General features: G+C 48.9%; 1 protein-coding gene across 3 annotated transcripts in view; it reads left to right on the forward strand.

The window, feature by feature from the left end:
- Snx29 (sorting nexin 29) overlaps positions 1-21,144 on the forward strand; it is a 488,775-nt gene that overhangs the window by 124,714 nt on the left and 342,917 nt on the right. For all 3 annotated transcript variants that reach the window (XM_037201528.1, XM_028872913.2, XM_037201527.1), the window contains 2 exons: positions 17,658-17,721; positions 19,920-20,048. In XM_037201528.1, the coding sequence (XP_037057423.1) occupies positions 17,658-17,721; positions 19,920-20,048 (193 nt within the window). The remainder of the gene's footprint in view (positions 1-17,657; positions 17,722-19,919; positions 20,049-21,144) is intronic.

The following is a 21,144-nucleotide window of genomic DNA, read 5'->3' on the forward strand; positions in this document are numbered from 1 at the left end:
AGCCTGTCTGGTGCTGCAGATGTGTGGAGCAGGCTCTGAGTACAACTCTGCTTGAATGCTCCTAGTTTTTTTTTTTTTTTAATTCTTTTTATTTTTTGTGATTCTAATTATGTTCTTTTTCTCCTTCCCTTTCCTCCCTCCAAACCTTCCCATATTCCGCTCCTTGTTTTTTTTTCAAATTCATGGCCTCTTTTTTCATAATTGTTGTTACATGCACACACACACACTCACCCCTAAATAAAAAGTACAACCTGCTTAGTATGTGTAGTGTTACCTGCATGCGTGTTTTCAGGACTGACCATTTGGAATTGGATAACCAATGGCGTGCTCTTCCCTGAGGAAGACTCTCCCACTCTCAGCGTTCCTTAGTCGCCTGGAGTTCTTTGTGTAGGGCTGAGGCCTCCTGGGCTTTCTCTCATCCACATTAGCATGTTCACCTCGTTTTCTGAGACAAGGCCTCTCATTGGCTAGACTGGCCGTGCAGTGGGCCCCAGGAGCCCAAGCATCTCTGCCTCCCTAGCACTGGGATCACAAGTAACATCACTGTTACTTTTTGGGTTCTGGGTGTTGAACTCACGTCTTTGGCTGCTGACTGAGCCCTCTCCCTAGCCCCTTAATTAAGGCTTCTTCCTGCTCTTTCCCATTTTAGCTATACAGGAAAGAAGCGGAGGTTTACTCTGGGAGTTTGAAGGTAGCCAGCCTTCATCTTCAGAATGTGAAGCAGCAATGTTCACAGTGAGGGCGGGCTGGTTTTTATAGTGCATTCTGGGAAAGGCCAACAGCAACTCGTCCACAAGTCCTTGCTGAAGCTTAAACATTTAGAATAATTAGACTTTTGTCTCCTGAGTAGCAGTGGTGACTCATAGAGGAAGATGTCTTTTTTCAGGTGCTGAGTTAATGATGGAAAACTAGGAGATGAGGATGGTGGTGTCCATGGTTCTGAGGACTATTCCCAGAATCCCCTAAGCTCATCAGTATGGCCCATCACAGTGATGAGCCATATTACTCGAAGTGGAGTGATTACCCTGGAGGAAAGAGTTTTGCAAATATCTCATGGTGTTGGTGTTTAGTCAGTGATTCAGCAGAGAAGTTGGGAGCCAACCTTACTGCACAGAGAGCTCAGCAGTGGGTGTCCTGTCAGCCTGCGTGGGAGTTGATGAAGACTGATTGCTTGTCCCCTGCCATCCATCTTCACTAGCCCTCAGCTCCTCTGGAGGGACAGAGCAGATGCCTCTGTCTAACCAGCTGGAAGGAGGAGAGAGGTTCAGAAGCAAGGTTGATGCTTGCTGCCTTCACTGGGGACCTGAGGCGCTTGGTTGGTGTAAATTTGTTTTGCTTGTCCCTGGCCAATACCATTGCTCAGGCTGTCTTGGCAAAGTTAGATGGAATTTGCATTTGGGACCTAGCTCCCTATCATTTGGGTACTTAGTCTTTATCCCTCCCTCTTGAAGTTATATCGCCTAGCCCCTTCCCTAGCCCAGGAAGGATTTCTTGATCCTAAACCCCTCAGGCTTTCTAGTGACACCTCCCCATCTGCTCATGCCTGTACCTGAAACTCAACTCAGTCTTTGCTAGCCTACTTGTCTTCCTTCACATGCCTCCAGGCTCCCCGAGGACAAGGGTCAGAGGTCAGGGATCATTTCTCATGCTTTAGTTCACAGATGCTCCTTGAATTATGATAGCTATATTATGATGTCATAAGCATTTAATAAGCCCAGCCTACCAGGGCACAGTGGCACAGCTGAGGAAAATTGCATGGCTGCTGCCCAGCATAAAGAGAGAGACTATTGTATGTTGTAATGCTACCCCAGGAAAGCATCAAAATTCAACTTAGGCCTATACTTTCTATTGAACATATGTTGGATTTTGTACCATTATAAATCAGGGATCATCAGCACCTTGTCCAGTACCAGCCATCTTGAAAGTGTTAGGTAATTGTTGATCAGGTGAGCAGATGAGGATCAAGAGGGTGAATAGCCTGGATGATAGGTTGATGCCAGGCCTCTGCATGGGGTGTTGACTGCCAGTGCCAGGCCTCTGCTGGTGTTTGAGCTTCAGTGTCCTCAGGATGTCTCTGCAGGGAGTTGCTCTATCAGGAGTTCCTGATAAGGAGTAAAGAAATTGTTCCAAGTGATTAGATTAGAATTTGGCCAAGAACTGCTGGAATCTTAAGGTCCCAAACAATCAACAGCCCCAGGAAGAGACTGAGACATATTAGGAAGTATCCTAGAAATATTAGGAAATTCATAGAAAAACAAAGGAAGTTGGGGAAGATCAGTGTGGTGCCATAGAGGTTTCTTTCTTCCTTTCTTTCTTTCTTTCTTTCTTTCTTTCTTTCTTTCTTTCTTTCTTTCTTTCTTTCTTTCTTTCTTTCTTTCTTTCTTTCTTTCTTTCTTTCTTTTTTTTGAGACAGGGCTTCTCTGTGTAGCCGTGGCTATCCTGGGCTCCCTCTGTAGACCAGGCTGGGCTCAAACTCAGAGACCCACTTGCCTCTGCCTCCCGAGCGAGCGGTGGGACTAAAGGCATGTGCCACCACCGCCTGGCTGGTTTCTTGTTGATGTGTCAATTGCTGTTTGCTGTCCTTGCAGCTGAGGTGGCAGGAGGGTCCTTCTGAGGTGGAGCTCTTTTTGAATAGTCCTTAGGACAAGGAAAACCTTCTTGGTGGCAGAGGGATTAATTGTTTTTATCCCAGACTGGCACTCTTTGGGAAGAGTAGAAGAGAAGAAAGATTGGAACCATGCTTCTTTGTGTTGGGGTCAGGCTGTTGACCCCAGTGTCCCTCCTCAGGGGAAGTGGCCCAACTCCTGTAGAAGATGCCATTACTAGGGAGGTAGATGAGCAAGCTAAAGGAAACAAGCCAGTAAGCAGCGTTCCCCATGGCTTCTGTTCAGTTCCTGCCTCCAGATTTCTCCTCCTGCTTTGTTAATCTGATCAAGGCAGCTCCTGCTGCCCCAGACACTGTATCCATTTTCAGCAGAAAGCAAGAGGGATGGGGGCAGTGTTGACACTTTCTCTGTATCAGGGAAATGACAGCCCTCTTTCTGGTCTACTTCTCAGACTTCCCTTTGGTCTCACAGCCCTTCTAGCTCAAGGTAAACTGGGAAAGCAAGTGTTAACCTCCTGTCCTGTAGGGTGGCGGGCAGCAAAGAAGAATGGACAGTCCCTGCCTTGTGGTGTCATGTGACAATTTCCCCTGGAAGAAAACAGCACCGGTAACTGCTGGTTGGGATGAGGCCAGGCAATTTTAGACCGGGAAGCCTGGTGAGAGGACTTCCGGAGACCCCAGGAAACAGGGAGATTATCTTGGGGGTTCATGTGGGGCCTGGGAACTGCTGCTAAAAAGCCACTGGACGGATGATCATTGGCTATGGCATGGAAGGGCTGAGGTGACAGCAGGGAGGCAGGGAGCTGTTGGGTTAGCGAACACTACCAGCCGCTAGCTGCTCTGTTGTTGTTGGTGGTGTGGATCTTAGAGTTCACTCCCGTACCCACATGGCTGGCTCTGAGTAACCTCTTAGTTCAGGAGTGCAGCGCAGAATGGGGTCAGGTGGCTGGACATGGAACTCCCTCCTGCTGCAAGAGCGGAGCCCTGGGGTGTTCCACCCATGCTGTTGGAGGTCATCCGAGTGCTGGGCAAAGTGCGTTTGTCTCGGGGCGGCGTGACAAGCTCTTGAATATGGGAGCTCCGTTGTCCGCTGGCAGTTATACTTGGAGCATTTGGACTTTGCTCCGTCCGTTAGCTCTCCTCATCACTGTGATACAACACCTGATAGAAACAATGTAGGGGAGACCCCGTGGGAGAAGAGGTGTGAGGGTGAGAGCCTTTGTCTATGGTGGTGGGAACTTGTGTCAAGGCTTGCTCACATCCTGGTGATCAGGAAGCAGAGAGCCGAGGTGGGAGGCAGAAAGTTACCAGCTTCAAGGTCCACCCACAGTGATTTGCCTCTGTCCGCAAGACTATGGTCACAAAAGTCTCACCTCCCCAGGCAGTGCCACTACCTGGGTTCCAAATGTGGGGACCCTTTTACCTCCAAACTACAACAGTGAGCCCTTCTTGCCTCCTCTTCATCCCTTCCATACTGCCCAGGATTGAGGAAGTGGAGGAGTGGAGAGGTTAGCTAGCACCCTCCATTGTGCAGAGCACCTCGCTCTCCTTTCCCATCAGGTCACCTCCGTAAGTTTGGAGGCACACAGTAGGCTCTTCACTCTCCTTTCCCATCAAGTCATCTCCTTAACTTCGAAGGCACACAATAGGCTCCTCATTTTCTTTCCCCATCAACTCATCTACGTAACTTTGGGGTACACAGAAGACCCCGTCATCCTTTTTCCGAGCCCTGGGCTAAGAAAAGGCAAGTGGCACACAGTTGGCTGCACAGGAGGTAACTGAGGTTGTAACTGTCTGTGTTGATGGTGGAGCTGTGGTCTGTTGAAGAGTTTTGTGGTTTTTCTGCTGGTCTCGCAGTGTGAGATTTGTCTGGGCCTTCCCAGTATCTGGGTGCTTCTAATTAATTGCAGATGATGTGTGAATCTGTTTGGAAGTTGCCAGTATATCTGATACCACAGCCTGAGGGTGGGTAGAAGCTGTGCAGCTTGGCATTCTAATTATTCACAACTATTTCACGTGCAATTAGTCTTCCCTGCCATGGGTCAACTCCACTATTCCCCCATGCATGAAGCTCATCACAACAGATGCTGGCATTGCAGCCCTGGGCCATGTCAGACTGGTAGCTGTGATCAAGCCAGGGCCATGTGTTTTCCGGTCATACTGGGCCAGTTGTCCAGTTGAAGATTGGAGCAGATGGAGGGGATCCTGGAACACCATATCTGCAGGTTCACCTGCAACTCACGGGGACTCATTGCATTTCAGAGCTGGGAGGCTGCCTGGTGGGTCAGTTGATCCAACTTGCTCACTTATGGATTGAGCATCTGAGACCCACATGGGTGCAAAAAACCCAAAGCAGATTGCATTTAGCATCTGCTTCCCCAGTCCCCATCTGCCACTTGTTGTGGCACCAAGCAGATGCAAGGTCACTCTTCTCACCCTCTGTTTTTCCTTCCTTACAGACCACATTGCCAGCTCAGTGTGACTTCTGAGTTGTGGGGTATGAGGTGTGACTTGTTTGGTTGCAAGTGACAAACTAACCTAAGTAAAATAAGAGCGCATTATTGCTCTCCTGACCCCAACACTTGGAGGACATTTACATTAGGCTCCCGGACCTTTGGGTTTGATGGTCTCTCAGTCTTCCTCCTAAGGCTCTGCTAAGTGGAAGAGTAGAGCTAGGCAAAACATGTCTATGACCGGTGACCAAGGGGGCTCCACCTCACACCTGCAGCTTGAGAATGTTGATTCCAGCAGAACCACTAGAGAGCCTGGCCACTTCCTTGAAATGCAAATGTGGTATTGGGCGCACACATGCACACACACTTGCGCGCACATGCACACACGTGCGCGCGCACACGCGCACACACACACACACACACACCAACCACATCTGGGGCTTTGGGTCTGTCTGTTAGATGGCCTGTGTTCCAATCCTAGACCCATGTCACAATTCCTTCGTGACCTTGGGCAAGCCACTTCTTGCCTCCCAGCTTTCTTACCTGCAGAGTGAGCTGATCACTTGCTGTGGGAGGAGATTTGGAGGATTTCATGAGGTAATTGGCATTCAGTGTCACCCAGTGCTTGGCACATGGCACACACTGCGGGAAGTTATTAATAAAGGAACTTCTCATGTGTTTTTCCATCTGTAGAAGGGACACCACAACCATCAGGTAGTAAGGAATTTGCTGGTGTTTCAGCTTGGCTGACGCAGCCCTCTCCTTCAAGGTTAGCTTGGTGTGAAATTGTCGTGTGCAAAGGCATACTTAGAAGCCAAGGCCTCCTCACTCCATATCCTCACCCTCTTCCATTCTCAGCACTCACATTGTGCTCTCCTGCTTCTGCTGGGTGCTCCATGTCTCTTTAATACTGTAGCTCTGATGTCGATGCTGCATTCCCAGTGAGCATATCTGAGTAGACTGGGAGGGCTCAGGAAGCTTGCCTGTGTGTCATTGGACTATCTTAGGCAGCTGTTCTTCAGGTCCCGTGAGACAGCACCTGGGACAACTTCTTAAGAGGAAGGGGTGGGCTAGAGAGATGGTTCAGCCAGGAAAGTACTTCCTGTACACTGTAGAACCTGAATCCAGATCCCAGAACCCACAGAAGGGTGGCACACACCTGTAACTCCTATGATTGTGGGGCAGAGGTAGGCAGATCCCTGAAGCTCACTGACTAGCCAGCATAGCTGAATCAGCAATCCAGGTTCAGTGAGAGATCTTGTCTCAAGAAATACAGTGGAATACAATTGAGGAACACTCCTGATGTCAACTTCTGGTCTCTTTGTGCATACTCACACACTTACTCATACACACTCACACGCATGCGCGCACGTGTGTGTGCACACACACACACATGCACACACAAGTACATGCATATGCACATACACAAATACACATATACAGGCATACCACAAAATATGTTAGGGTCATTGTTTCAAAGGTTTTGGTTCATGGTTGCTTGACTGTTACCTTTGGAGCTGTGGATAGCACAGTGTTGCAGTAGGAGCTTGAAGCACAGGAAACTGCTCACCTCCTGATGAGCATCTGGGGAACAAGGAGAGAGGAAGGAAGGCATTAGGGTTCCAGTATCCCTCCAGGGCATGTGCCTTGGTTACCAAGCAGAAGTCCATTAGGTCTTACCTCCCAGAGGGTCCAGAACCTTCCAGTAGTTGCACTCTGGACTAAACTTCAACACACAAGACTTTGGGATTAATTAAGATTGTGTGTCAACATTGCAAACTTCTCTCACAGAAAATACAGTAATTTGTCAGGACCAAGGACAGGGGCTTCCTCCATATGGCTGCCTAGCAGGAGTGGAGACCCAGCCTCTGGTCAGTTAAGGCCCTTCACTTCCTGTCTGTAACCCTCGTCTACTTACCTTTGAACCGCAATCTGTTCATCTGAAAAATAGAAACAATATCAGTGTACGTCTCTGAGAATTGTTGGAGGACTGACTGAGGAAATTTCTGCTGGCTACTCTGGCCCACAGAAGGAGCCTTTGGATGTTGGTGACAGGTGCTACCGCTGCCATCAGCTGTATCCAGCCCTCCTCTTCTGGAGCTTTCCAGATGTTCCTGGCCTCCGCTGAGGCACTTTAAAGAAACGCGCCAATGCTAGGTCCTGGGGATTGAGTTAGCTGGCCCCTGGTGAGAGCTTTGCAGAGGAAAGTAATGTGCAGCCTGCCCAGCTGAGAACCGCCACCTGGTCAGAGTGTGCCACCTTTTGCTCTGTCTTTCTGTGCTGTCCCAGGGGGTGGGGGGTGAGGTCTGACGGGAGGGGCTCCTTTCCTTCCTAGGAGCTATGCCAGGGAAGCTGCATTGTTGGCTGCTCTGAACACCCACTGCCTGTGGAGGGCTCCTGCTTCAGGAGAGATGCAGCAGCAGGATTTGGGGCGGTGTCCTTTGTCCCTCGATGCAGGTGGCCTGTGAATGTCAGTGATGTTAGTATGATGACTGGTGCTGGAGAGACTGTCTAGGCCACATCTGCCTTCAGTGTGTTTACAAGTGTTTCAGACGCCTTCCTTTCGAGGTTTCTGAACCAGCAGGGAAGCACCTGGACCACTCACACTGTGTGCTCTTAGTTGAGGACCCCATCCCACAGGCAGGTAAAGGGCAAGTGGTGTTTTCAGACTCCCCAGGGGTTAGAGTCTCAGGCTAAGGTGGGGACCAGTGGGCTAGGACATGCTCCCTCCAGAGCTTCGGGTGAGTGTTTGCTGGCCCTGGTGCACAGCACAGCTCTTCCCTCAGATGAATGCATTGTGTGTTGTGTGTATGCTAAAGGGAATCCCACCATAGGACACCACCCTTGATGCCTTTGAGTTAGCTATTTCTTGGGGGTTAGTGGGTGGTTTCTGCTTCTCCTAGACTCACGGATGTGGTACTGTCTCGTTAACACTTGTAATTCCTCTTGTCATCTTAATCCAGGTGCTTCTCTGGGGTCTGTCATATGTCTCTCATTGGAGCCATGATTTGTAAAGTACTTCTGCTCTCCACAGCTCCTCTGTGCACGGCGATGAAGGGAAGGGAAGCTTGCTGTGTTGGCTGGTTAGCCCTCACGGCAGCATTCTTGGGTGCGGCTATCCTTACTTTCTTACCCATCCCTGTGCCTTCAGCCTGTTCTCTACTGTTGAAGACCATTTGAAGTAGGCACGGTGGGACAGATGTTGGCTGTGTGGTATAGCTACCACATGAGTTTCTGAACATTTATTAAGTGAGGTGCAGTGACTTAAAAAGACAACAACAACAACCCCCAAAACCTGTATCTCCTCATTGTGGAAGCCTGGTGGGTTCTCAAGAGTTAAATAGGATTTCCATAGGGTCTCACCATCCCAGTCCTGGGGCATGCCACCAAAGGCCTGAAGAGAGAGTCCAGCAAGCCTGGGTACTTCTGTCCGTGGCAACACTGCTCACTCACCATAGCACAGGAGCGCTCGGTGGATGGACACATGCTCAGCAGTGGCCTCATCACAGGATGGGATGCTCTCCAGCCCTGAAAAGGAATGGAGAAACCTTGCCTGCTTCAGCCTAGGCGAGCTCTGGGGATGTGCAAAGTGAGAGATACACACAAATGGCCACACGCTGGATTTCATTAAGGATTGGAATCCCTAGGGTGGGTGTGCATGGTCGAGATGTAACCTGCTTACCAGACAGTGAGTTCTGTTCTGGGTGGGGAAGACATCCCAACCAGATATGCTGACATAATATATGGCCGTACTCAGCAGCACTGGATTTTACTTTAAAATGGCTGATTTTATGTCTTGTGAATTTCATATCAATACACTGTTAAAAACAAGCAAATAAACAAAAAACAACAAAAGAATTATGCCACCTCTCTTCCTCCTCTAAGTGGCCCCTCAGTACTATTTTTTTCTGTTGCTCCAGGCAACCTTTAAATTTGTCCTGGTTTTAGTTTGGCAAATACTTCTGAAAAGCTGAGCTGCCTGTGTCTTTCTTAAAAACTTTAAATAAACTTTCTTTTGAAATAAGAAAACATTTTATTTATTTTTCTTAATTTTTATAAGACTGTTTCTTGATACTAAATGAAACTGTGTATGTATATATACAGATATAGGAATAAAATGTATAAAATATGAAAAATGAATGAAATGCCCCCTCAGTCCAGGTTTCTGCTTCCAGCAGTTGCCAGTGCCAGGAGTTGCTCCTTTGGCTTTCTGAGTGGGCCAGGCCAGGCCATCAGGGCTCCTGTGGTCCCCACTGTTCTGGGGGAGTTGCCCGAGGATGCACTCTGTTCTCTGTCTTCTTGAGTTTTGCCTCCATAGCTACATCGGCCCCACGCAGCTCCATGTTTGACAAATTTGCCATGGTGCAGGAAACTTGTCATCCAAAAGGCGTTGTTATTTGTGTTATCCAAAAGGCCGGATGCGTGTGTGCTTCTTACCCTGATATTGCTAGGTTGATGAGATGCCAGGACCCAAGCCTTGGAGCAGGGAGTTTCACGATGGTGGTCCACAGCACAGTCATCTGGCCTGTGCACATGAGTGTCCACTACCCACATCTCAGCTAGCAGAGATTGCCTGGAGGCCTTGCGCATCGCTGCGGACATGGAGAGTAGCCCCGGGTATGTGCTCCTGGCCATCTCAGTGCTGGGAACTGGCCTGGGATACTTCTTTTCTTTTTCATCCTGATTGAAAAGTAGAAGCTCTTAGTGGGTGGGGGAAGAAGGAGGCGGGAGGAAGAAACAAGAAAAAGCTAGATTGGTCCTGAGGCTGGTTTCAAGTTATATTTTGAAGCTCAGTATAGTTTATCCTTTCTCTGGTAGATGAAAGGAAAGGGAGTAGGCAGGCAGACAAAGATATAAAAAGCAGGGTATTAAGTTCAAATCATGATGTAGGTTAAGTACATACCCATAGAAGAACATTTTTTATTTCTGTACACATGGCCTCGTGAGCTTTCTCTTTAAATATAACCAAGTATGGGCCTCAGGGGAATGTTTGTAAAAGGCTCTTGAAAGTCTATGGAAGGATGCTATATAAAGCCAGAATTACTGCACAGATAGATGTACACGTGCAAGTGTGTCTGCTCGCACACACCTGCCCTCATCTAGATGTTCTCTGTTTATTCAACGTAGTCATCGTTTCCCTTTTAGTCTAAAGAGGGATTAGTTAGCCTCAGGCTTATCCCCTCCCTCCACACCATAGTTATTCAGTAACTGGAATCCTTTGTGTGAACAGGCCAGTGGCTTTGGGCTGGGTGTCTCTGGTCATGTTTAGGCCCCTGTATGTTGGGGAGGGTCCTTGCTTTTCTGAGTCTTTTGAAATCATATTGAGGGTTCCTGTGGCCACTTCGGGTGGGGAAATGGGCGTGGGTTTGTTGGCTCACCGGCTTTAGGTCGTGGCAATGACATGTAGGAACTTTTCACCCCTTCCTCTTGCCCCGCCCCTTTCACTGTTGTGGATCACATCCCACAGACTCATGATGGCAAACTCTGTACTTGGGCCCGAATGCCTGTCAGTGGGGCAGGAAATTACAGCTGTGAACATGGTGTTTAGTGTTCTTGGATGAGGCCTTGAGCTTGTTATTAAAGGCAATTGACATTTCCACCCTACCCATTTGACACTCAGTTCCTGGAGCTAAGGGTAGGTTTTAGCAGTGGGCCACGGTGAGCCATTCACTCCTTGGGTAATTCACTTCTTCACCTGACCCTTGATTCATTTAATAGCTCTCAAGTGTGTGCTGTGGTCAGGTGCTGTGCCAGGCACTGGGTCCCCCATTCTCAGGGACTCCTAGGATGGCTAGGCTGGGATGAGGCTTTTGTGGTCCAGCCTTTGAACAGCTGCAGCCAGCACCAGACAATAGATGTTGTGAGCAGAGTGTAGAGTGAGAGGGGTCCACGTGATGACGGGAGGGTGCAGCCACTCAAGCTCGGAGGGATCCGTCGGGACTTGCAGGAGCCTGGCAGCTGAGGAGGCCATGTGTGTATGGTTGCCCTGTTTCCTGTAGCTGCGCCTCTTGCTTCTGCCTCCTCAGATAGGTTTCCTGCTCCTTTGTCCGTCCGGAGGCCCCGCCAGTGCTCAGGACATCAATACGGATTGTCTGCAGTTTTACCCCAGTGTGAGGCTGCGGGGCTTTGACGTGTGACACTTCACCTTTTCTCAGGACTTTCCATGAACCGCTGTTTGTGGCCTTCTGTGCCAGGGTCGCACTTGTCCTTTTTAGGTCTCTGCACCCAGTGACTAAAGAACCGTAGCAAACTGCCTGGCAGTTTAATTTCTTCTTTAAGGATGGCAGTGCCAACTTGGCCTCTTGGCAAATGAGCTTTTATCTCATTTTAGCTCATAGGCCTTGCGGACTGACTTAGAACTAGGTACCTTTTGGCTAGATGTATCTGTTTCCACGTACCTTTATCTCTCCAATCACAGTTAATGGCCCATCCATTTCTAGAAAATTCTGTATGATTGGCTCAGTTGGAGTCTTCCTGGTGTAGATGGGTTAGAGGCCTGTGGCGGCAGAGTCTATGAGCTGTGTTGAGAATGAGCTTGGGCAGGCCTGTGCTCTGCAGGTCTGCCAAAGCCAGAAGCAAAGGTAAACCTTGAGGGGGAACTTGAAGGGCTCTGTACTAGGTAGGATTCGGATGGGCCTTTCAGGAACATGTGCTAAAACACAGAAGCAGGTGAGGAAGGAGAGGGGTTAGATATGATCAGAGAAGGGAAAGACCGAGCTGGTCTTGAACTCATAGAGACCCTCCCTGTGCCTCCCCGGTGCTGTGTTTGCAGGTGAGCACCACCACACCTGGCCCAGCTCTTTCCTTCTTACCACAGCTCCTCTCTAGTCCCTTGTCTGAGTACAGCCAATGGCCAGCAGTGACTGGGGCAGTGTCAGGGCCACCCACATACATAGCGGCAGAGAACTTCTTCATCTCTTACTGAGGGGCAGGGGGCAGGGCTGTGGCGAGAGGGGACAACACATGCTGCCATGTTATGACAGCAACTGTGGACGGTATTCAAATGGGTGAGTGCAGGGGGAGGGGGCAGGGTTCCCATGGAGTGTTCACAGACCACTGCCCCTGCCCCATCCTGAGGGCTTAGTGTCTTAGCCAAGTTCTCCCACTGAGCAAGCTGAGAGGCAAAGTGGCTCTCTTCTCTGTGTGTGCTGGAGTGTGCACCGAGGCCTGGGCATCCAGCGTGGAGCATGGCTCTGGCTAGGAAGGCTGTGGCGTCCACAAAGAGCCTGTAGCAACTGCCTGTAATGACAAGCTTGTCCATGTCAGTGGCCCTTGATGAGTAGAAGCTGAGGTGGGTCCAGCTCTCCTTTCTCTGCTTCGTATCAGGAGAACTGAAGGAGTGTTTGCTCATATATTTATAGTTTTGATTGCTTCATTTCCCGTATTTAAGTACTATTCTGCCTGAGATTTATTTCAGTTCATAGCAGAAGTGGAGCTTGAAGTCTTGTTTTTTGGTTCCAAAATGGTTCCTTGCCTTGGCAGCATTTGTGGATGAAGCCATCTTGTGCGCAGTGATTGGAAATGCTGCCTTTTATCCAAAATCGACTTCTGATGGTTGAAGTTGGCAAAGAACTGCTTTTGAGACAGATGGTCACGGGCCACTCAGCCCCTGGAGAGGGACTGCCTGGGTGGCCAGGCTCCAAAGAGGTTGCCATTCAGAGACTCTGCTTTTTTTTTTTCTTCTTTTCTGGAGATTGTGCCTCAATAAAGAGGAAGGAATCACAACAATGGAGACTAACAAATAAAGAGCTGTGCCATGCTGGAGAGAAAATGACACATTAGGGAGAACCTCTGCTCCCGCACAACACTTGAGGTTGGTGGATGGTGATAGTCACATGATACATGGAAACCACATTCCCTCACTGCTGCCCAGGAAGGCACAAGGCAGCCAGCAGCCAGCACAGCAGCGAGAATGAGTTCATATTAGAGTCTGTTAACAGCTTTAGGGCCATTTCCTTTTCCACTGCTGCCACTGTTCTCGGCGGAAGTCTGTGAGAGGCAGGAGGAATGCTGACAGCCCTTCTTCCTGTGACACCTTTTAAAAGGGTCCTGCCGCCTTTTAAACTCCCACAGAGTGTTGCTTTGTCTGCACTTGTGATTGTCATTTATCACTTTGATGTTTGTGCAAACACAGGGCCCCCCAGGAGGCTGGAAACATTGTGTGGGGCGGGCACAGTCATGCCAGGATGACAGGGTTGGCTTGCATCAGCATCAGCTGTCCTTCTGCTGCTCATGGCGAGCTGCTGGCCAGGCTCTCCTGTGGCTCCTGGAGGCTGCTGCTGCTGGCTGAACGTTCTGTGTGGTTCTGGGGAGCAGCTGTTCAAGACCCACCCATAGAATGTCATGTTCAGCTGCAAGTCGGATGTCAGTACCCAGACTCCTCCTTCCTGGCTCTAAGAACCCGGAATCCAGATACTTGATCAGTCTCTTCTAGGTGATACATTGGTAGCTGGCCTGGTTTGCCCACATTGCCCATTGGGTGGTGTCTGGCCCTCGGAGAACTTTCTCATCTGGTCTGCTACTCTACAGCAGGGAACATTTCCAAGGGTTTCTTTTTATTGTCCAAGGTTGAGATGCACAGGAGCTTAGGATATCCCATGTTTCCTGGAATGAGCCTACATAAATGACCCATACTTGTGAGCAATGTCTACCACTGTGTTTCCACTTTTTTGTCCTCTGTGATTGAAGGGGAAGGGATAGTGAGACCCATCAATAATACCTGTTAAATGCCACCGTGTTCTAGGTACCTCATTTTCGTATTACCTCATTGAATCCTTACAGCACTTCTATGAGATAGTGACTGGGTTTGTCTGGTTAATGTCGAGACAGGGTCTCATGTAGCTCAAGCTCTGGCCTCAAATTCCCTATGTAGTCAAGTATGGCCTTGGACTTTTGATCCTGCTGTCTTCACCAACCAAATGCTGAGATTACTGGTGTGTGCCATCATGCCTGATGAAACAGACTGTGTTAAGATCCCATTTTACCCTTAAGGTTCTCAGAGAAGGTCACTAAACAGCATCCTCAGGTGGGGAGCTGGGGTTTGAGGCCAGCACCTGACTACAGAGACTACATCTTCTAAGTGTTGAGACTGAATGGCTGCCCTATGCTTGATACCAGTCATCTTGTGGGGGAATGAGGCACATTCCAGCTTGTAGTTTGCAAAGGCAGAAACCTGTCAAGATTGCCTATGGCACATGGCTGAGTGGGGCTTGAACTTAGGGCTGCTGGCCCCAGAGCCTCTTGGTAACAGCTTGCCATGGATTTTCTGTCCCTTCCTCTTGCTCTTTACACCTACCCTCCAGGACTGCATCCACCATCGTGGGTGGTGGAGGTCTGAGGTTTTGGAAATTCTGAAGGGACTGTCACAGTCTGTTTCCTGCTCTGTGCTATTGATTGCCCTCAACAGAAGGCTGTGAGACTAGAAACAAGGCTTGCTGAGCAGAAGCATTGTAGCTTCATCAAATGCTGGGCAGAAACATTGTAGCTTCATCGAAAGTGCTATTATTTCCATTGATTTCTGTATGTATGTATTATTTATTCATTTATAGTTAGCATGCACTGTAATGAGTTCCACTGTGCCATTTTTATAATTATATGTCATTATATTTTCCCCCTTTATTTCCTCCCCCATCTTTCTTTGCTGGTCTCCTTCCTCGATTGAAAAAGCCCCTCCTGTTTTCCTGCAACATATACTGTTACCTCCTTACCATTGCTTCCCTCTTCCTTTCTGCTCCTAGACTGTCTTTTTCCAACACACACACACACACACACACACACACACACACACACACACACACACACACAGAGAGAGAGAGAGAGAGAGAGAGAGAGAGAGAGAGAGAGAGAGAACAAGAGAGAGAGATACAGACATACACATAGACACACACACAGACATAGACACACAGACCATATGCACACACAGACATAGACACACACAGGCAGACACAGACACACACATGTACACATACACATACACATTCAAATCTAGATTCTACATATGAGAGAAAACATGTGATGGTTGTCATTCGGAGCTTTGCTGTTGGTTTTGGAAGTATGGAAGGTTAGATCATAATGGCCTCCCTAGTCACTTATTTTTCTGGAATCAGATCCAAATACCTCAGTTAAACATGCAGTGAGAAGGGATCCCAGGCACTGAGATGTGCAACATGGTGTGTGTTCTACTTTCAACACCTGTGTGCACAAGGGAAGGCCGAGGTGACTCACAGTCTCCTACCTGAGGGCTGCAGGGCAGCGGAATCAGGGAGCTTTTCAACGAGGCTCATCGCTGCCAGGGCCTGGGTAGGTGAGCTGGGGAGTCCTCAGGTAAGAATGTAAGTGAGGGATTTAACATGAAGGAAGGTGGACTGTGACCAGGAAATTTATGAGATAACATCGGTGTGTCATAACTTCCATCTTTGGGCAGCAACAGTGCAGTCAGATCATTTGGAGACCGCTCAGTTGGCCTCTGGCCAGGCAGATGCTGTCACTGGGGCTGAGCGGGGGTGGGGTTGGACACAGGTGTCCAGGGGTGTGCTCATGCGGATGAGCTGTGCCCGCTGGGAGGGGTGGGGCGGAGGGGTGACAGCACCTGCCGTGCCTAGTCCGCGCCGCTCTGCTGAGCGCACTGGTGGTGGAGGTGGAGGTGGTGGTGGAGTCATCTGCTGCACTCTGGTCCTGCCTCAGGAACAGTGCCTGCAGTTCATGAGTGTAAACCAGATGCGTTACTGCGGAAAAGGAGGAGGGTGGGCAGGGCTACTGGCAAACAGTGCAGGTCTTGAATTAGATTCTGTGCCTTCCAGCTCCGGACGGGACTGTGAGCATCCCTTCCTTTGCTTATGAGTGGTTCAGGCTAGCCAAGAACTCCAGTGGGGAAGAAAGCCTGGAGGAAAATTCAGAATCCATGCAGGTCCTGGAGTGGAGGAGTAGCCAAGCCTGTGTTTGCAGTGCCCACAGCACTGGCCTGGCTTGCCTGAAGACTGAACCCGGAATGCTTTATCCTCCCTGCTGCTGATAGAACAATGAATCTTGTTGGGTTGATTTTCCTTCATGACCACAGTGGCATGGGGATAAATTACTTGCTTTGGTTTTCCTCTACAGATTTATCAATTAGAATAAAATTCTACATCCTAGCAGCAGGTCCTTCTGTGCTTTCCTCTGTAGCCTGTGAGAGGCCCTCCCACAAATACACTGCTTCTCACTCTCATCTGATCCTCCTGGCTCCCAGGGAGGTGAGAAGGGCACAGAGAGGCTGAGACTTTGCAGTGAGGCTCTGAGCAGGGACGCTAATGACCAAGCTCACTGAGTTGGCTTCACGTAGGCTTGTGATGGCCATTAGGAACCTTCCTTGGAAGGTCTTCTCCTTCCTTAGGCCAGGTGGGAGCCTGACTCTTCCTGGGAAGGTGCTTGAACCTCGTATGTTCTTGGTAGATGAATGAGTGAGTGAACGTGTGAGTCCTGGGCCATTGTGTTTCCAGGCAGAACATGGTTGGGGCTTCAGTGGCTCAGTCCTGCCGGTTTTCTGCCCTAGGCCGTCTCCTAGCATCTCCTTTCTGTTTCTCAGGGCTGCTTGGACCACAGATGAACAACCTTCTTGATTCTCAGTCTCACCCTCTTCCTAAATAGGCGATTCCTAATATGAATCTCTAATTCTTATTAATAACTTTTATGGAAAGGTGTTTCCTAGCTACTTTTTGTAGTTTGAAAGATTTTAAAATTGAGGGAATTTACTAGGTATTTCATCAATACCTCTCGTCTTAAAACATGAAGCTGGCTACTGAGTCCTTGGGTACCCCTGTTGGGACCTCATCACTTGGATCCATGTAGTTGGTTCTAGACATAGTGTATACTCTTGGACATAGTTACAGACTACTACTAGATGTGTGATTTGGGTCCTGCACTTCCTAGCAGCCACCATAAGGTGAAATCAAGTAAAGGAAACAGATAAATCAACCCTGTGATCTCCAGATCTTGAGATGCAGCTAAGATCTGGCTGTGCCTCCAGCCTACACACAGCACCGATGGTTAAGCTTGATGGAGAGAGGAAGTGTGGGTGCATACTGTCATTCCCTATCCTCGAATGCTTTCCTGTGCGAAAGAGGCTAGAAGAGTGGCCTTCCCAAGTGTGCACTGTGTATTGGACACAGTCCTGTGTCATCTGTGTGTTACCCTCGGAAGGCAGCGGAGGAGAGCCAGATGTTTGTACTAACCTGACGGACTGTCTATGCAATCATGGAGCCCGGTACTACCTGATCCACTGTTTGGGCTGATCAGCAGCGTAAGAGGAACAATTCAGTGTTCACAACAGATGTTCAGGAATAGAGATTTGGGAAAACACTCAGAAATTGCAAGCTGAGTGTGTTCTCCCAGGAACCCACCCTTCCTCCCAACACACACATTAGTTTTCATCTCCTTACCCTCTGTTTGTGTGGATGAAAGTGACAGCAGAGCTCACTGGGTATCTGAGGCTGTAAAAGAATTCTTGCTAGGGAACGGGGAATGGACCTAGACAAGCCATCTGTAATGGCATGGACTGGAGAGAGGCAAGGGGACGGGTTACCGGATCATCTGCTCATAAGCTTTGCCTTTGCTTTTTCCCTCAGATGAACTACGCCAAGCCATCGTGGCCATGATGAACAGAAAGGATGAATTGGAAGAAGAGAACGGGTACTGTGACGTCATGGCTGCCTCTTTCTCTGACATTCTGTCCCCAGTGGCTGAGTGAATGGATGGAGAGAATGGTGCCTTGCTTCCACAGCCTTGTCTGGCAGCTTCTTACCTTACTGTTATTGTTACTTTAGATTCTTGTGTGTGCGCGCGCGCGCGCGCGCGCGTGTGTGTGTGTGTGTGTGTGTGTGTGTGTGTGTGTGTGTGTGCACGTGCAGATGTGCATGGAAGCCAGAAGAGGGACTGGGTGCCCTGGAGCAGGAGTTATAGGTAGTTTTGAGTTGCTTGGCTTGGGTGCTGGGATCTTAAGAGATTTCTTACTTTTCTGGAATAGGCCACTTCTGTAGATTTGCTGTGGTTTGCATGTAAGTGAGGGATGGAAACATCAGTGCTGCCACCTTGCAACCCAGAAGGATATGGAGGTGCAGCATTTAATGACAGCACTCACTGATGTGATCCACATACCCACAATTCACTGGTTGTTTGTATATTCTCAGACATGTGCAGCATCACCATGGTCAATTTTAGAATAGTTTTATTACTTCAGGGACAAATGCCATACCACTTCTGTTGAACTCACTGCCCCCAAAATACTCTGGAAGTGACCTTTAACTGAGGATCTATATTCTGTGTCCCAGTTCCACTCAAATTGGGGATTCTTGGGACAAGATGACATTTGGATTCTTTTAATTTGGCCAAAACCCAGTGGTCAACTCCAAGAGGCAAAGTGTTTTCTTAATTTTTTTCTTCCTCCCCTATTGAAATCCACACTAGATACTACCGATTGTCACCATGTCTGGAGTTGACCACTCTCCCCCCCCAGCACCTGTGTTGAGGCGGGGGGGGGGGTCGGGGCGGGTGGGGAGTGGGGTGGTGGCCACCAGTGGCAGGCTTGCTTGAGCCTATTCACAAAAGCCTTTTGGACTCGGGGAGGTGGTGGGTGGAGGGTTCACATGTACATGTGTTCAAGTCCCTTCCTGTCCTTTACTGGTGACAGTAGTCACAGTTCTCTCTGAGACCTTATTTTGGAACTGACAAGTTGTTCTTCATCCTTTGTGGAGCCATGCAAAGGCAAATAAGTGTAATTTCTAAAACAGCCAGGCTATTATTAGAGGGCTGGACAGCACCACTTCCAGATAGCATGCATTCTCAACAGAAGGCTTCTGGCCACTGCGAGGGTCATTTCCTGGCTCTAGCTGCAGTGATGCTCTTGGAAGCACCCATGGGATTTGTTGTATGTTGTGAAGAATCACAGCCACTGTATGTTGTTTCTTCTTCCTGGACAGAATTCCCCAGGATGTTTCCCAGGGGGTAGCATGTTCCAGGAGGGGAATCCTCTTCAAGCTCCCAGTGAACATGGCGGGTTTTGGAGAGCTCAGTGGTGGTAGGGCACTGTGGGGGCTTGGTGTAGTTGATACACCCTGATGTTCATGGCAGGCATCCTCTGGATGTGTGTGGCCTGTAAATACATCACAGTTGCCTTTTTAGAAACAGCCATTTAGGTACAGTGAAGCAGAACCTTGATTTACCTCAGGGTGGTAACCTGTGATCCTTCCTAGAACTGTTACCCCTGGACATTTTCTGGGAATAAGAAATGTATATGCAGATGGACATGCTATAAAAGCTAAAAAGTATAGGAATATAAGATAATATTATGCTAATGTATACTCCATAGAATGCCATACATTCTAGCTTATCATGGAGGTGGCTGTGGACTGAGTCCTGGTCTGTTCTATGGGCAGCAGTGGAAGCAGGATGAAATATCTGTCATGGAATCTAAGCAAGTATTCTGTGTTTTTCTGCTGCAGAATATTCATTTGGGCTGTTTTGACACCCTTCCCTTTGTGAAATGTTACCCAGTGAGGCTGTGTCAGAACTTCCGTTCACCATGCTGTACTTTTGAATGGAGTGTCTTTGAAAGCACATCCCTGGCATTTGCTCAGCTCCTTCTTTCCCTTGATCTCAGCTGTCACAGGGGCAGGGACCCCAGTCTGACCCCAGGTGATGGCCCTGGGGCTCACTGCAGTTACCACGCTCAAGCTTGCTGTCTGCTAGCATCAGCTTATGTGAACTGTAGCTGCACTGTGGTTTGTGCAGAGCCTGTGCTCAGTGATGAGACTTGATTTCCCTTAAGAACTGCATTGTCCTCTGGGTGGGCTGGACGAGCAGCATCTGAACTGTGGGGCCTTCTTTTCCAGGTCACTGCGGAATCTCCTTGATGGTGAGATGGAGCACTCGGCCGCACTCCGGCAAGAGGTGGACGCCTTGAAAAGGAAGGTGACAGAGCAGCAGGAGCGCCATACCACAAAGGTCCAGGCACTGGCAAGGTAGACAGGGCAAGGGATGGAGAGACAAGCATGTGTAGCCACAGTCCCACACATATCTTCTGTCTGTCGTTTCTGAGAAAAGGTCTTGCTGTGTATGCAGGCCAGGTGAGCCTCACACATGCAGGAACTGCAGGCAGGCGCCACCACAACCCACTCAGAGCTCTAGTTAAATGAAAGGGGTGCCAAAGGAAATTGCATTTATGCATTCCATTCGTTTGGCTTCTTTGAATGAACGCCACACACGCATATGTTTCCAAATAAGGTTAACCGATGGGCACTCTCCTTTGCCTGCCGTGGATTGCTCCTTGCTGGCTTAACTATACCGATTCCCAAGGTGCTCTTTGTGCCCGAGGTGGACGTGTGCATGCAGAGTCCTTCCCTCTTCTGCACAGCACTGTACCTCCCCGGCAGGGTTCCGTGTGGGAGTACCAAGGGTTGCCATCTTCTGGCTAGTAACTCCCAGTGTGTTCTGGTCTGACTACCCCGGGATTGATTCAGCCAGTCTGCCAACAGCTGGATGTTAAGGAGGTTTTCAGTCTTCTGTGAGACTCCCCAATGCATGACCTGAGTGCCAGCCATTGTGTTCTCACTTGAGTGTGTTTGCTGGGTCAAAGGGCAGGCACGTGCAGGCTGTGTCTTCACAGGGCCTGCATTGTGGGAAGTGGTGCTGCTCCCAGCTGTGCTTGCAGGGGAGCAACGTTTTGGGTCCCGTAAATGTCACAGGAGAAAAATCAGGCTGGTGCATTTCTCTAATTACAAATACTGTTGATCTTATTTTTATTTAAGGGCCACTGATTAATTTTTTTGTGATGTTGTTTATATCTTATTAAACAAAATGTGATGAATTAAGAGTCACAACTCCTGTGAAAACATCCAGTTTTTACTGAGTTTCTTCTCCTGTGGACACACTTTTCTACTCACTTACAGTTGACGCCCCATCACTTTTCATTCCACCTCCTCCCTCCATTTTTCACTGTGAAAACAGACTGAAGTTAGCTATTGTTGTAGAGACCTCTTTGTGGTGTTTCACTGAATTAATGTAGCATATGAAATTGACCACACTAATTGGTCCATTTAGCATTTGGACTGTTTCCTG

The sequence above is a fragment of the Peromyscus leucopus genome, chromosome 8b (genome assembly GCF_004664715.2).
Source record: "Peromyscus leucopus breed LL Stock chromosome 8b, UCI_PerLeu_2.1, whole genome shotgun sequence".
Classification (NCBI taxonomy): domain Eukaryota; kingdom Metazoa; phylum Chordata; class Mammalia; order Rodentia; family Cricetidae; genus Peromyscus; species Peromyscus leucopus.